The sequence below is a fragment of the Seriola lalandi genome, unplaced genomic scaffold (assembly GCF_002814215.2).
Source record: "Seriola lalandi dorsalis isolate HSWRI2012SDOR001 ecotype SW California unplaced genomic scaffold, Sedor1 jcf7180002054954, whole genome shotgun sequence".
NCBI lineage: Eukaryota > Metazoa > Chordata > Actinopteri > Carangiformes > Carangidae > Seriola > Seriola lalandi.
This window is the reverse complement of record NW_019525505.1, coordinates 1,652,743-1,667,736: the sequence shown is the minus strand read 5'-3', so window position 1 is coordinate 1,667,736 and position 14,994 is coordinate 1,652,743. Positions and strand designations below refer to the sequence as shown.

The 14,994-nt window shown below is 38.3% G+C and overlaps 3 protein-coding genes across 3 annotated transcripts in view; 1 reads left to right on the top strand and 2 right to left on the bottom strand.

Annotated features, from left to right (window-relative positions):
• Window positions 1–6,526, top strand: part of bmp8a (bone morphogenetic protein 8a) — a 16,087-nt gene extending 9,561 nt beyond the window's left edge. Inside the window, exons 2-7 of the mRNA XM_023394899.2 lie at window positions 1,795–1,987; window positions 3,167–3,315; window positions 3,415–3,594; window positions 4,017–4,096; window positions 5,265–5,375; window positions 5,717–6,526. Of these exons, the coding sequence (XP_023250667.1) occupies window positions 1,795–1,987; window positions 3,167–3,315; window positions 3,415–3,594; window positions 4,017–4,096; window positions 5,265–5,375; window positions 5,717–5,866 (863 nt within the window). The 3' untranslated portion in view covers window positions 5,867–6,526. The remainder of the gene's footprint in view (window positions 1–1,794; window positions 1,988–3,166; window positions 3,316–3,414; window positions 3,595–4,016; window positions 4,097–5,264; window positions 5,376–5,716) is intronic.
• Window positions 6,527–6,804: 278 nt separating this feature from the next.
• Window positions 6,805–11,566, bottom strand: LOC111645633 (transcriptional regulator ZNF706). The gene is made up of 4 exons (XM_023394900.2): window positions 11,496–11,566; window positions 8,835–8,985; window positions 7,808–7,929; window positions 6,805–7,608 (listed from the first exon to the last, which is right to left on the bottom strand). Exons 2-3 carry the CDS (start codon window positions 8,967–8,969, stop codon window positions 7,834–7,836), a joined length of 231 nt encoding a protein of 76 aa, XP_023250668.1. The 5' UTR covers window positions 8,970–8,985; window positions 11,496–11,566; the 3' UTR covers window positions 6,805–7,608; window positions 7,808–7,833.
• A 743-nt stretch (window positions 11,567–12,309) lies between these two features.
• Window positions 12,310–14,817, bottom strand: LOC111645580 (ladderlectin-like). The gene is made up of 7 exons (XM_023394826.2): window positions 14,764–14,817; window positions 14,570–14,596; window positions 14,087–14,131; window positions 13,598–13,773; window positions 13,027–13,167; window positions 12,652–12,763; window positions 12,310–12,523 (listed from the first exon to the last, which is right to left on the bottom strand). The coding sequence occupies exons 1-7, from the start codon at window positions 14,813–14,815 to the stop codon at window positions 12,453–12,455; spliced, it is 624 nt and encodes a 207-aa protein (XP_023250594.2). The 5' UTR covers window positions 14,816–14,817; the 3' UTR covers window positions 12,310–12,452.
• Window positions 14,818–14,994: the final 177 nt, after the last annotated feature.

Here is a 14,994-nt window from a genome sequence, read left to right as displayed (position 1 = left end):
ATTTTTTGGGGAATTTACGCCATACAATACTATGACGTTTTTTGACATTTTTATGCTCTACTATAATATGACTTTTTTTGGCATTTTTTTTGCCTTACTATACTGTGACGTTTTGTGCCTGACTATACTATGACGTTTTTTGACATTTTCATGCCTTATTATACTATGAGGTTTTTTGAAATTTTATGCCATACAATACTATGACGTTTTTTGACATTTTTATGCTCTACTATAATATGTATTTTTTTGGCATTTTTATGCCTTACTATACTGTGACGTTTTGTGCCTGACTATACTATGACTTTTTTTGTCATTTTTATGCCTTAGTATACTATGACATTTTTTGAAATTTTATGCCATACTATACTATGACGTTTTTTGCCATTTTTATGCCTTATTATAGAAAGTGGAATCCAAGAATCGCAGTGCAGGAGGCAGAAGCAACGCTTAGGCATACAGAGATCTCAGCTATTCTAGCTGTAGAGGAGTGCCTCGGAGCTGAGCACCCGTGGCACTAATTATGTGTCTGGGTGACCATCTGAGTGTGTAGTCCTCTTTACCATGTGCCATCCGTAATCAGTGACGAGGTCTTGGTCACACTGTAGTAAAGGATGAGTATGAACACTGAAACAGGTCAAACCTGATTGTAGAGACGATATAAAAGCTTCAGCCTTCCACATCAGTCACTTTAAGTGGACATCTTCCAAAGTTTCAGGCTTTTTCTTAGCTACTTTTGAAGATATTCACTTGATTTTATTAACTCAAACTGCTCATATATATTGGCTTTAGATAAACATTTCAATACATTTCGGCACAGATCAAAGGACTGGATTTTGTCCTCACTCACTTCCACTGAATCAGAAGAACTAAAACCTCTGTCACTGTTCATATATTCCCCTGACTATTGTATAAAGACAGATTTGGAAAACTGAACCAATTTTGTGCTTTTACTTGAAAATTGTTCAATGTTATGTTAAATATATCAAATTCAAATATTTAAGAAAAATCAGTTTTGTAGTTTTATGACAAATAAAATGTATTCATGTTTGTTAGACCTGAAGGATGCACACTGTTTTTGGGGGGTATGTTGTTTAAAAGGAAACTGTAGAGTCCCTTTTTAAAAGTTGTTGGTAGATGGATTGTTACCTTTGGACAGAGCTAGGCTAGCTGTTTCTTTATGCGAAGCTAGTTAGTTAGTATTTAACATACAGATGAAGGAGTTGTATCAACCTTCTCACCTGACTCTCAACAAGAAAGTGAGTGAGTGTTTTTCACTTAATGTTGAAGTGTTCCTTCAAGTATTTCCATTTTATGCCACTTTATATTTTGCTGTTTCAGAGAGAAATGTTGAACTTTTTACTCCACTGCTTTTGATAGCTGAAAAAAATCTGATGCTTTATTATGTTTAACAAGACAACAGCATAAAAAGTTAACGAGTTGAGCATCCAGCGAGGTGAGATTGAGTCTTAAATACTTCCAGTGCCTCCATGAGGTGCTTCCAAGTTCATCCCAAAAAATAAAATGTCAGTGCTTCCTCTAATATTCAAGAAACTTTCTATTTATTGTCTTTCATAGCTTTAAAAAATTCAAAAGTAAAGGCTCTGATGTCAGTTTAAAAGGTGAAATTCCTCTATTTTGAAAGCTTTTAGACAAATTCAAACATCTGTCAATCTATTAACAGAAACCTTCATGTGAGGAAAACCTTTTCATATTTGTTCTGTTATATATTTGGGAACAACTGAGGCTCTGCTCGTCTGAAACATACATCTCATCTGTGTGTTTGTGTCGCTGCAGTGGAGCAGGAGCGCGACCTCCTGCAGCCTCGTCCGTACTGGAAGGAGTTCCGCTTCGACCTGACGCCCCTCCCTCAGGGTGAGACGGTGACAGCAGCAGAGTTCCGTATCTATAAGACCCTGACGATGGGCCAGAGGGCAAACCGCACCCTGCACATCTCCGTCTACGAGATCCAGAGAGAGAACCGACACAGGTTCAAACTTTTTCTTTCCCTCTGTTTTTGTTCTGAAGTTATTAGATGTTTTGTCTGAACTGGAACTTTCCCTCAAATGTATATGATCACTGTCTTTACTTGGGGCCTTTTGATAAAGACACCAAAACACCTTTACCTTTTATACACTTCACTGTCATCATGGTGCCGCCCTAGTCTTTATTTACTGACAAACAAACCTTGGTACTTGTATAATTCTGCCACTGATCCGACAGCAGCTTTAGAATTACTCACAATAATTCTTTGGAAAAGATCAGCTAGCAAAAGCAACATTTTTTATTCATCCAGATGGCAGGTTTAACCTTTGTTTCACTGTTGTAGACGGCCACTTACTACTTCAGTATGTGATTGTCTTGTTTTATTGTTTGACAGTTGGACCACCACTTTGGTCCAGACCAAATGTCTCATTCACTTTCTACAGATGTTAAAGGTCTGTAGAGGATGATGATGTCTGCTGACTGATGATTCTCCTCACTTTTTCTCTGGTGATGTTGACATCTATTGTTTTGATTGAACTATTAAATGGATTTCTAGGAAATTTGGTTTCACACATTCACTTCCCCCCAAAGGATGAACTGTATGAACTGACTTTTCATTGAGGACCACCATCATGACACCTGGTACAAAATTAATGATAATCCCAACAGCCTTAGCTTTACTTTGTGTTTAGTGCTAATTAGCAATAGTTATCACACTAAACTAAGATGGAAAACATTACACCTGCTGAACATCAACATGTTTTGGTAGCTGTTAAAATAAAACCACATAATGTTTTATGTATTATTTGGAAATAGCTTCATATCTGACCAGACATACACTGGTAATGTGGCTCAGTAATTAAGAGTATCATCGCTCAACAGATTAACAGGGTTTACTCCCTGTCTTTGTCAATATTTATCCTTATATTGTATGTGCAAAGCAAACACCCAAAAGGTGCTGATCTGTAGCTGAGCCTGACCTTTGGCGTCTGAGAGCTTAAAAAAGTTACTCTCATCCCAGAGAACTTCATCGATGCAAACAAGCTTTGATCTTAACATCCTATTAAATGTACAAATCAAATAATAGGATAAACTGCTACTATTCTGACATTGCTAAAGCTAATGTTTTATTCATCATGACCAGTGAAGTGAATCATGTTTACTTTGATCTTTTTCCCCCCAGAGAGCCAGAGCTGGTGCTGCTGGACATGCAGTCTGTGCCTGCAGGACAGGAGGGCTGGCTGGCCTTCGATGTCACCTCTGCCTCCAACCACTGGCTCCTCCACCCCCGCAGCAACCTGGGCATCCGTCTCTATGTGGAGACTGAGGAGGGTGGGTGCAGCACCAATATAACCCTTAACTGGTTTTATTGATTACCATTAAGCTCATTTGAAATGGTTTATTTCCTTATGTTAAACACTTCCTTTCCAGACCGCTCACTGTCTGCAGGCTGGATTGGGTTGGTGGGTCGCAGGGGTCCTCGCTCCAAACAGCCCTTCATGGTGACCTTCTTCAGGGAGAGCCAGGTCCCTTGTCGGCCGCCGCGAGCTGTCAAGCCTCACCCCCGCAAGAAGAAACCCAAATACGACCTCCCTGTCCCCAGCATCCATAGTGAGGTTCCACATTGTGGGATTACAGCTCTGGCTCTGATGCTTTAATGTTCCTTCACTACACTCCAACATTCACTTTTTTTTTTCTTAGTCATGAGATTTAAAATTAATTTAACTATCAATCATTAGTTCATCTTTAAATACCTGTTAAGAAATTACTCAAATTAATGAACTACATAGTTTTTTATTATTCTGTAGAACTCAACCTATTAATGTATTGATTATCAATGAAAGCCTTAAAATGTAGAAATTGTAGTGTTAAAGGTTAATGTCCTGCAAATCATTTTCACTTTGATCACCTTTTCAAAGTAAAAGGATTCATGAATGAAAGTTTGAATAATTAGAAAATATAATTTTATCCTCATTCTCATTAAACTAATTCATTAACTTTGATCTCAATAAATGTTTTTCTTCCTGGTTCAGATCGGAGTCCTGCAAACAACGGAGGTCAACCCTGTAAAAAACATGAACTCTACGTCAGCTTCAGTGACCTGGGATGGAAGGTCAGATCTTTATTCTCTACTCAACTGCTTTGATTCTTGATTTACATTAGAGTCAGGTTTTTATTCAGGTCCATTTACTCCTTACATTAAAGTTCAGTATCATTGTTGAAGCTTTTTAAGAGCAGAAAAACTTGCTGGGTCCCCAAGTTGATTTTTTTTGGCTGGACCGCAAATGCGGGGCCAGCCCTATAATTGCAAATGTCCCTGACTTGACTGAATGACCAACTGACTAAGTGATGATATTTCCACCACTGCTCAGCTGAGTGGAGAGCCGCGGTCCACCGAGACACTCTGGTTTCCAGGCTGCTCGGGAACTGCAAGGAAGAAGGGGGCTTCCAATACACTGAGCCTCGCCTCCATTACAGCAAATAAACTACTTTCATTACATGTATCATTGCTAAAGAAGGCAGAGGAATAACTAAACATAAGACACACTAAGCAGGGAGAGGGAGAAGTCATCAGTAACGAGGCTTCGTACTAACGACAATGACCGACTCTACATATCAAACAGAGGGAGTTAGACATGAAGACCTGCCTCTTATAAAAGTCTGTTATGTTCTGGAGTTGAAAGTAAAGACCCAGATGAAGGTTGTGCTCTGTGTGAGGGGAAAAAATAAGAAATATGATGTGTGTCAAGGTATTTCCCCCTGCAGCACCGGTTCGAGTCCGGCCTATGGCCCTCTTGCTGAGAAAAAATAATTTTTAAAAAAAGAAAAGAAAGAAGAATGATAGTCTATCTCTCCTAACTTTCTCTCTCAGTGTTTATAAGTAAATCCAGCTGAAATCACAGCTCAGTCTTTGTCTTTCATTTGTTTAGTGATTTTGTCAGATGACGAACATCAGGATTTGATTATAGGTAGTCCAGAATATACTAGGTTTTGACCTAGTCTTTATGACATTCTATGACATTTTAATCCTTTACTATACTATTAAGTTTTTATGCCTTACTATACTGTGACATTTTTATATTATTCATCATGACCAATTATAGTTTTTACAATCACATTTCTGAACATGGAAGTGTGTGCTCACCTGTTTTTATATAACAAGTACATTTAATGAATTGCTTTTATTTTAAATGTAAATGCTTTATTGCCATTGAATAGATTTTACTGTGATACATAAGATAAGAACTATGGATCATTTTCATGCCTGTTGCTCTGCTCAGGACTGGGTTTTGGCCCCAACTGGATATTCAGCCTACTACTGTGATGGAGAGTGTTTTTACCCTCTGGGCTCCTGCATGAACGCCACCAACCACGCTCTCATCCAGCAAGTGGTCAGTACAGTGATGACACACCCATGTGACACTGTTGCTTCATCCTGGAAACACTCAGGACAGGATCAGACTTTTCCATTAGAAAGTGTACAAGTAGAAGAAGAAAAAGCAGCTAAAACAGTAACATGTACAGTGTTCACCTTTAAGACTCTGATACTATCATACATTACAGTACAATACTTGTATACTTTTACACAAGTAGGATTTTAAGGACTTAAAATAGAGTATTTTTACATTGTTGTATTGGTACTTTTACTTAAGAAAATGATCTAGTTAAGGTTACTACAGAATTGAAGTTAAATACCTAAATAGTAAATAGATTTTTTTACTCTATACTGTAGGTCCACCTTCTGAAGCCTGATGAGGTTCCTAAGGCGTGTTGCGCTCCCACCAAGCTCAGCCCCATTTCCGTCCTCTTCTATGACGACAACAACAACGTCATCCTCAAAAAGCATCGGAACATGGTGGTTAAGACCTGTGGATGTCTATGATAAGAGTCCGAAACGAAAAATGTACATGGATGATTTTTTTTTTCCAGACACGAACTTTGCAGAATACTTAAACATTGGCAAACAATTTGGATGACAAAGGCACCAGATATCTGATCTGGGCTCATGTGGCATCACTGAATTAATTGTCTTTAATCAAATTTTCCAAATTGGCTTTTTTGCTCAGAGGCTTTAACGTGTTTTTATTTTTTTTATTTTCAAATCTGTGGATATTTACATGTTCAAACGCTCGGCTGGTCGAGTCAATACCTGTGACCAGAAATGTCAGCTCCACAGGCAATAGTTAGGAGCACAAGATGTGAGGACATTTTCTTAAGTACAGTACTTTACGTTTTTTTATTTTATTTTTTTTGAAGAGCACGAATGTTTAATTTCATGAACTTTTCTTACAAACTTGGATCTTTTCATGCCCGTCTCATCAGGAACAAACCATAGACTCCAGTTTATCACCAATGGCGTTTTCAGACAGGTTTCAATTATGAAAATGGCAAATGATATTGGATGGCAGAACAAGCCATTAGTGATGCCTGTATGTTTTTTTTTTTTTTATAAGGAAATTGACAGCACTATTATTGTAGTAACACAAATTTATATGAAGAGACTATTAAAATGTATTCAATTAATAAAATAATATTTACATTATCTTGACTTATTGTAGCATGAAATGGACAGAGGGAAAGTAAACGATCAATCCAATCGAATAAGTTTGAATTGGTCCTCTTCCCCCACTGACGTGAACCAAATTTTACTAATTTAAAACAAAATGTGAAACTTTCATTCTGGTGTCACCTTAAAGATTTCTGTAATAATATTAAATCTATTTTAGACCAGTGCCAGAGTAAAATGTTACAGTGCAGCATCTCATGTACAAAGTCGATGAAGACCATTCACATTAAATACATTGTTCAATTTATTGAAAAGGGTAAAAAAAAAAAAAAAAAAAAACATACTATGAGAGTTGCTGTGTGGTCTAACGTGAGGTACTGTTGTAAGGTGTTACTGAGTGAGGACACCTGTGGAGCAGCAGCACAGAGGAGGCAAAGCTGTAGAGTCCGTTGCTATTATCGGACAATAACCATGAATCTCCAAAAATGGCTTGAACTAATATCTTGCATTTCAACACCAACAACGTTCAATCCTGCAGTCACACAACGAGATTTATGTCATTTTAAGAGGCCAATGTTCATGAAAACTCCAAATTAAAATGACTGGAGTTCACAGGTTTTAACCTGACAGCAGTGCCACTGTGGATGAGTGATGAATCTATGGGGGGGGCTTTGAATGTGCCATCTATCTATTCCTCTGGACGACACGGTGTTTAGTACAACCAGCTTTTAGCTAGCCACACATTCAAAACTATTGTTTTAACATCTCATTGTAGCTTTTTCAGTCTTGTCAACCCTCCCCATCATTAGTCACAAGTTAATCTTATTCAGTGTTAGCAGGCAAACTTGCTGGTTCTGCTTTCTGGGAACCCCAACCCCAAATCTGGAATAGCAAGGTAGTTGTACATAATAAATATAAAAAAGGGCTGCTGGTGTACTACTGCCCCATCATTAGTTTTCTCTTACGCAAACACACACATTATGTACACAGCACATACACACATTCACCCCCTCCTTCCATCCCAACCCGCTGTCCATGAATACTGACGGGTCCCAGTGTTCGTCATCAACATCCTTCAGGTGCCGCAATTCAACGTTTAGTCCATGGTCATTGTGTATCTGTAAGTAACAGGTTTTGGTGTTTTTTTAGGGTTTGAAAAATATTAAGTGACCAATTAAAATTAACAAATACTCTTAGTTGCTTCTAATATTATTTTGGTTGCTCTCTGATCTACAAGAACGCAGAATTCAGAAACTTTGAGATGTTACAAACGGCAGCTTCCAGTGAGCACAGTGCTACGAGTGCTGTTGGTCTTACCCAGGTTCAGTCCAGTCGGCAGTCCTTTATGCCTGAACATCTGCCAGCTCAGGAGGCATGGGGGACTTGGGGTGTTTGCTCTCAAAGTGCTGCTTGAAAGTCTTGGGGTCAGGCATCTGAGTCTGAAAGAAAAAAGGAGAACCAAAGTGTTAAGTTTATTTTATCTTGTGGAAATAAGACTCTGCTCTCATGTTTCATGCAGTTACTATGGACTTCAAACTTAAGTCATGTTGAAATCAACAGGTACGCAGTGCCTAAAAATTATTTGCAATTAACTTCAGCAGAAGCTCAAACTGCTTGATGATGAATTGGCAAATCAAATACATAAACCTGATAAACTGAGTAGGAAGTATTTTTGATGAAATAAATTTACTGAGAGAGAAGAGATTCTCCGGTGGAAAAACCAAGAGATCTGCGGCTGAAGGCCTTTGGGGCTTCAAACAAAGTAACTACAGTGACATCTGATGGTTTGAAAAAATAAAGCAGCTCTTCAAGACTCAGGTCAGAGCACCACAACACTGACCAATAGTTTAAGTCTGGTTTGTGCAATAAAGGTTCAAGAACATTAAAAGAATAAATACATTTGACATATTTTTGCAGACACTAAATATTAATGTACCTTGTTAGTGCAGTTAAAGCCAAGCGTCCACTGTGGACTTGTGTATCATCATGATAAGAAATAATTTCTTATTATTACTCACTTATTACTTTGGCATCAAGTGGAAATATCATATTTATGATTATGTCTTTCTGGTGTATGTGACCATATTTCTCAATAATTCTCTTCTTATTCCATTAATGTGCCCATCACATAGTTTACCTGCAAAACTTTCAAAACTCTGACTCAGTGAAGCACCAGAGACATCTGAAGCGTCAGACATCAGGCACATCTTCATTTGACACAATGTACTGACAGTGCACTTCAAAGGAGTGGAACATGCTTTGGTATCATCCGTTCATCTCTAGAAAAACCTCTAATCAACGACTAAAGAGGAGTAAGCATGCTGCAGCAGAGTGTTGTACTCACCCGGCAGACAGGGCATGTCCACACCAGGGCGGCCTTAGCTGCAGTCTTCTGGTCTGCGCCCTGAGATTTCTTCTTCTCTGCTGCCTTCTTGGCGTTCTTTTGCTGGGACTGAATCTTCTGCTGCCCACGAGCCATGGCCCTCAGCTTCGACCTGCAGGAAGTTTAAAGAGAGAGACCACAGATTAACCTCCTGTCCAAATAATATGGCCTATATTTTTCTCATGTAATGACAGAAATGTTTAAGGGGGCAACAGACAGGACCTGTGACTTTAGTCAAGACATCAATTAATGACCATTTTTTGGACTCAATATCTTAATGTCAATAATGCAACAACAGATTGAATATGAAGGGGCTGACGAGTTAAGACGTCGACCATGAACCGGTTCCAGCACAACCAGGATTCTTTGTTCTCTCTCTCTCTCTCTCTCTCTCTCATTTATTCTCTATCTTTAATAAAGGCTTCAAAATGAATGAACTGAACATGACTATTTGATTTTTCCTCTCATGTCAATCGACACAAAACTTCATCCATATTTAGACTATAGTGTGCTTCCACATTTGTGGCAACAGCTTGTTGAAAAAATTATCCTCTTTTGACAAAAACACACACAAAACCAGGCAAAGACAACAACCAGAATACCTGATGGTTTTACGTCTAAAACACGTCGTCTTGTTAAACACTCAACAGCCAGTTTAGCAGGTACACTTAGTCAGACCTAACACAGTCTAATAAAACACTCCTGTAATAAATCATGCTTTAATAATATAATTATATGGTCAGTTTTTGTTGAGACTGTTTGAGAGGCACTGATTCAAGTAATTTTGGAGAATGTAGTTTGTGCTACAAGTAACAATTGTTTACAGAATATAGACCCGAATCATAATTCATCATTGACCTGTAAAATGCCAAGAAATAGTGGAAAGTCACCAGAAAAACCTTTTCTACAAGCACAATTTCCTAAAACCCAAAACGAAGTCCTCAAAACAGATTTTAAAAAGACACAAAATCTTTATGTAGCAGTTGCATAAGTTTGACGTGTGCACCTGAAAAAATGGTAACTAATAATTGAAGACCTTAGAAAATGGAGCAGGGAGGTGATAACAGTTATTATACAGTTTAAAGTACTTTAAAGTATGTGGTTTATTTATTCATCTAATCACGCACCAATTTAGTGCAATGAGTGGTGAAAGAGACCTGCCTGTTTCATTTAGAAAAGTGTTAGTGATGTTTCAACATTACAGGCTTTATTTCACTAAAATCGTTTGTCTTATACATCATTTTCTGATGACTGTTCAAAGTGTTCATCCACTACCAAAACATAAAGAAAGAAAAATGAACTGTGATAAAGTTTGCATTAACGTTTTTACGGTGCTGCTGAGCACTAGTTTTATCACCAATATCACCACAACACAGGAAGTTTTTACGACAAATGAACCTACATTTCCAATGGTTTAATTCGCCAGGTCACAACACCACACCAGCGACTTCAGTGTTTCCTCTACATTCATTTAGCAGTGGCGGCCCGGGAGGGAGTGGGGTGGTTGGGGGATCCTATTGGAGTTAATTACTCGCGAGAGCGCGGCCTTGAAAGTGACGTCACGTCAGGCACCAGGTGAGAGTCAGAGAAGTGTAGTCGTGAGGAATAAGGCAGCGAATTACCGGAGAAAAGGTAGACTTATTAGCCAACTCAGTGACGCTAACTTGGGTAAACTAATTGATAGCATTAAGCTATCCCCACTACTTTGCAACTGACCCCCCCCCCCGCATGCCCCCACTGCTGAAAAAAGTCCTAGAGGAAACACTGGACTTAAACTAGTTCGTTATCCCTGTTGACGCTTTTCTTTAAGTCATTACACCTATGAAGCTTTAACAGGTTTTCTGCAGGGTTCTCCTAAACTTGGCATTGAGTGAAATTGAATACACGATTCACTGCCAATAACCAGTTGCCTACAAGTATTTAACAAAATTGTTAACCTATTGACTTTCTAATTTGCTGTACATGACAATTCCTGACAACATCAATAATTATCAATAAAAACGACCTGGGCTTCGACAAGCAGCAGGGAATGAACGTATAAATTGATGGATTAAGTAATAAAACAAAACAACCTATTTATTTAAGGTCCACATGCTGCCATGCTTCGATATTATGGTTAAAACACACTATAACTTACATTACCACTACCAGCACGCTATAAAATATATTTCAGACATCTCTAAATAAAATGACACTTAAATATAATAAAATGTCTTTTTGAGGATAAAACAGAAATGAGTGTGTATAATGTGTATTTTTAAGACTTGCAGATAACCTGGATAACTTAGCTATTTGTTATCAATTACCTATAATTAAGCAATTAGTCGCTTATGTTAAACTGTAGCCACAAATATAAAGTTCCTTCTCATTCAAAACATAAAAATAAAACAAGTTAAATAAAAATATCAACATCGTCCAAACAGGCCTCTCATCAACCGGCGCCGCCTTGCTAACACTGTTAGCTGATGAGGCTAAGATTACATGTGATCGATTTACTACGCAATACAATGTTGTTGGGGTATAACGAAAACACTGTCGAGCACAAACCGTTGTTATCTAACACAGAAATGAGTTCAAACTGTTAAATAGTCAGGAATATATTGATTTTTCAGGCGGATTTACCTTCGACGTTTTACTCTCTCTTCGCTCTTTTGTCGGTTTCTTTTTTGAATGCCAGAGGAAACTACAAAGGCTCATAAATCCTGACGGCGACGCGAACAGCGCCCCCAGCGGGACTGGGGACGAACTGCAGTGTTAACAGCAGCAGCAGCAGCAGCGGTCGCTGTCCATTTCCTCCGTTTGTTTGTGTTTTCTGTTAATTTAAGAAACATTTGGAGAGTTTATATTATGCTTTTATGTTAGTAGGGAAGTGATGTGTGTTCATACTTGCCCTTCATCCGCTGTGTCAGCCAGAGCAGGAAACAGCCCTCAGGGTCCAGTTAGTGCAGTGTTTTCATGGGACTGAAAACAGTCATCAATGTGATTTTATTGGTTTATTATGAAGGCTGTGACTCTTTCAGATAAAGTTTGATTGATTTACAAACAGAATAGCATTAAAGGCAGTCACGGATATCAGTCTCTGGAATAATAGTTCTAATAGTTCTAATTGTCATTTATACAACTTCTACCTATACCTAAATTGTTATTTATGCAAAATACTTTAATTGCAGTTTTGGCAGTTCTCAGGATGCTGAGTGTGTAAAAAAGAAACCTATGTACTGGTACATACACATCCGGTCAATCCTTTGGCTGATTTAAGTTCAAGAACCTTGCAGTGTCTTGATTGTAATTAACAAAACACACACCAAAAACATACAAAAGCAATAGGATAGGATTTTCTCTCCCCTTCACCTCACTTCTTCAGATGGTCAATAAATGTCACAGACCAAAAACACATCTTTTTAGGGAGTTTACTGTTGTTAAAAAAAAAACACTCTTGGCACATCAGAGAAACTGCTTTTATTTTCCAAATGATTGACAGAATTTGGTTTTGAAAGCGTTTCATGTGATCTCATGTAGTCAGTCTGCATATACTTTAACTATAGAACAGACAGGGATGTCTTGAACAGGAGCGATATGTCACATTAAAAGCAGCAGATCCGGTTTTGTTCCGCAGACAAAGGGAAACATTTCTTCACAATACCTTTGATCTAACAGGAAAACAAGAGAGGAAAACCACTATTACATTTTCTTTCTTAGAAACAAGTTTACTCCATGACGTTAATCATTTCTGTAATAACCTCTGCCAGGAATCAGTTGATTTAGTAACTGTAGTTACCTGTCAGACCCATTGAAAGGCATTTATTCCATCTATTCCAGATGCCTGGCATGAGTGTGGCCCAGCTCCCGACATTAAATGCTGACCCGTCACTCCATAACCACTCCCCACTCTGTAAACACAAACAAAAGACAAATAGCATGTAAATATGTTAGTCTACATTTTGTATTTGTCAAACATTTTAAAGAGTCACTGAAACAATATAGTGTCAACACTGTTAAGTCATCAGAACTTTAAGATCCGAGTTTACAAACAGCATGAACTTCTGGTGATACCAAACTTATAAATACATTTACACTAAAGCATGACTGCAGGTGTCTGTTCTGTGACACAAATACATGGACCACTCTCTTTAAAGTGATGTTTGCTCATTACCCTAACGGCATCATGGCCACCAATCCAGGCTGGGCCATAATAACCGTAATAATTGCTGTCCATTACAAAGTCCCGGATGAAATTGTACTCCTGTTCATCATGAATGGATGCCAGATTGGCGCCATAGTGCCAACAATGTTTCTGTAAAAGCAGAGATGAACAGCTCTTACTGTGGGACAGACATAGTACAGCCTCAGGGATATACAGCTTACTTAACATTATACATAGAAATTTAAAAGAAAAAGATGTTTTAGTTCTAGTCTTTGCAATACTCTCATATATATCAGCATATGATATAAAAAGTCCACTGACTATGACAAGTTTATTCTCTCATTAAAACATAATTGACATTATATTACTCTCAACATGGCAAGTCTGCAATTGTGTAATTGAATTGCATTTTTTGTATGTTTCTTTTCTTTGTTGTTGCTGTTGTTTGTACTGTTAACAATGTTTTGTTAAATTGGGAAAATGTATAAATAATGTGTTCAAGAAAAGAAAAGAAATTACATATGTGCATGTTGGTAACGGATTCAAAACCTTTATGTAACATGAGGTAATGTCAGGCTACCTCAGCTTCCATCCAGGCCATATGGATGTTGATGAAGGAGAAACATCGCCCCCTATAGCTGTGCCAGCGGGGGGGACAGTTGTTCTCTCCAGGAAAATAGTCTGGAGGAGGCGTGTTTCCCAGCCATATAGCCCCCATCCCCGTAATCCTGCGCAGCAGTTCCCCTCGCTTCTCATCTAGCAGAAAAGAAGAATTTAAAGATTGATGGAGAAAGGTTTGTGAAGTGCTAAAATACATTTGGAAAATGGATCTGACTGACAGGGTGGCATCTGCATATAAATGATTGACTGGATTAGAGAGTTTACATTGCAGTATGTCTCAGCTCAGCATGGACTATGGATTTTGGACATGATGTACAGAGCTTTGTCTTTGTCTTCATTTGCAGCAGTTGAGTTGTATTTCCATTACAGATCACCATGATTTCAAAGTCCAAACAACCAAAGCGAAGAAAAAGGGATTTTGTTTGCTGTCGTAGATATTTTCTCTTACCTGCAGTCTTGTTTTGCTGGACAGGCAGGGGATCCTCCACTGGTTCTACAGAGGATAAGAACAGCATTCTAATGTAACTACTACTTTTTTTTATCTACTCTTGTTTTTACTGTCGTCACTGTTTTGCATGTGCAGCTGAACAGGCGTCACATTTTCATTTGTCTCACAGGTGGACATTGAGGTTTAACAACCAGGCATCCATTCTCCATACTCACTTAGAGATTTTCCTCACATTACAATAATCCTTCTATAACTATGAAAATCTGTTTGGACAGTTTATTGGTGCAAGTATAAAGTGAGAGAGTTACATACACTTTATCTATTCCCCTTATTGCTCCAGTGAATCATTTTTAATGCATAAAATGGTTAAAACAACTTGTAGCTATGGCTGGAGTTAGAGCCTACGTCTGAAGTGTAACCTCGATATACACTGAACACAGTGAAATAATGTATCATCAGGTATTATATGTTGTTGAGTCTCACCTGGCTTCATCTGCTTCACTGGATCTGCTGTGGAAGAGTTTCAGACCACTGTTAACCATCTTCAAGAACTACCTTTATTTCATGCTTTTAGTTAGTTGGGGAAAAGATGCATCAATCAGAATGTAATATTGGAGACTGGAAACATTTTGTGTCATAAGTTTGTGTTGGGTGTTCAGTGTGTTGCTGAGTCTCACCTGTCGTGACGCTCAGAGCGAAGGCAGAACAGAGGAGCAGAATGACCCTCATTGTTTCTGTTGAGTAGAAAAGTTAGAGGATGAACAGATGAGCAGAGAGCCATGAACTGTGATGGAGAGCTCCCAGGTTAAGATGCATTTAACCCACAAACCTCACCTGCTTCAGTAGATGAATCTCTCATGTGAGTGTCTTCAGGTTCTGTAACACTTTATGGGAAAAAGAACGCTTAT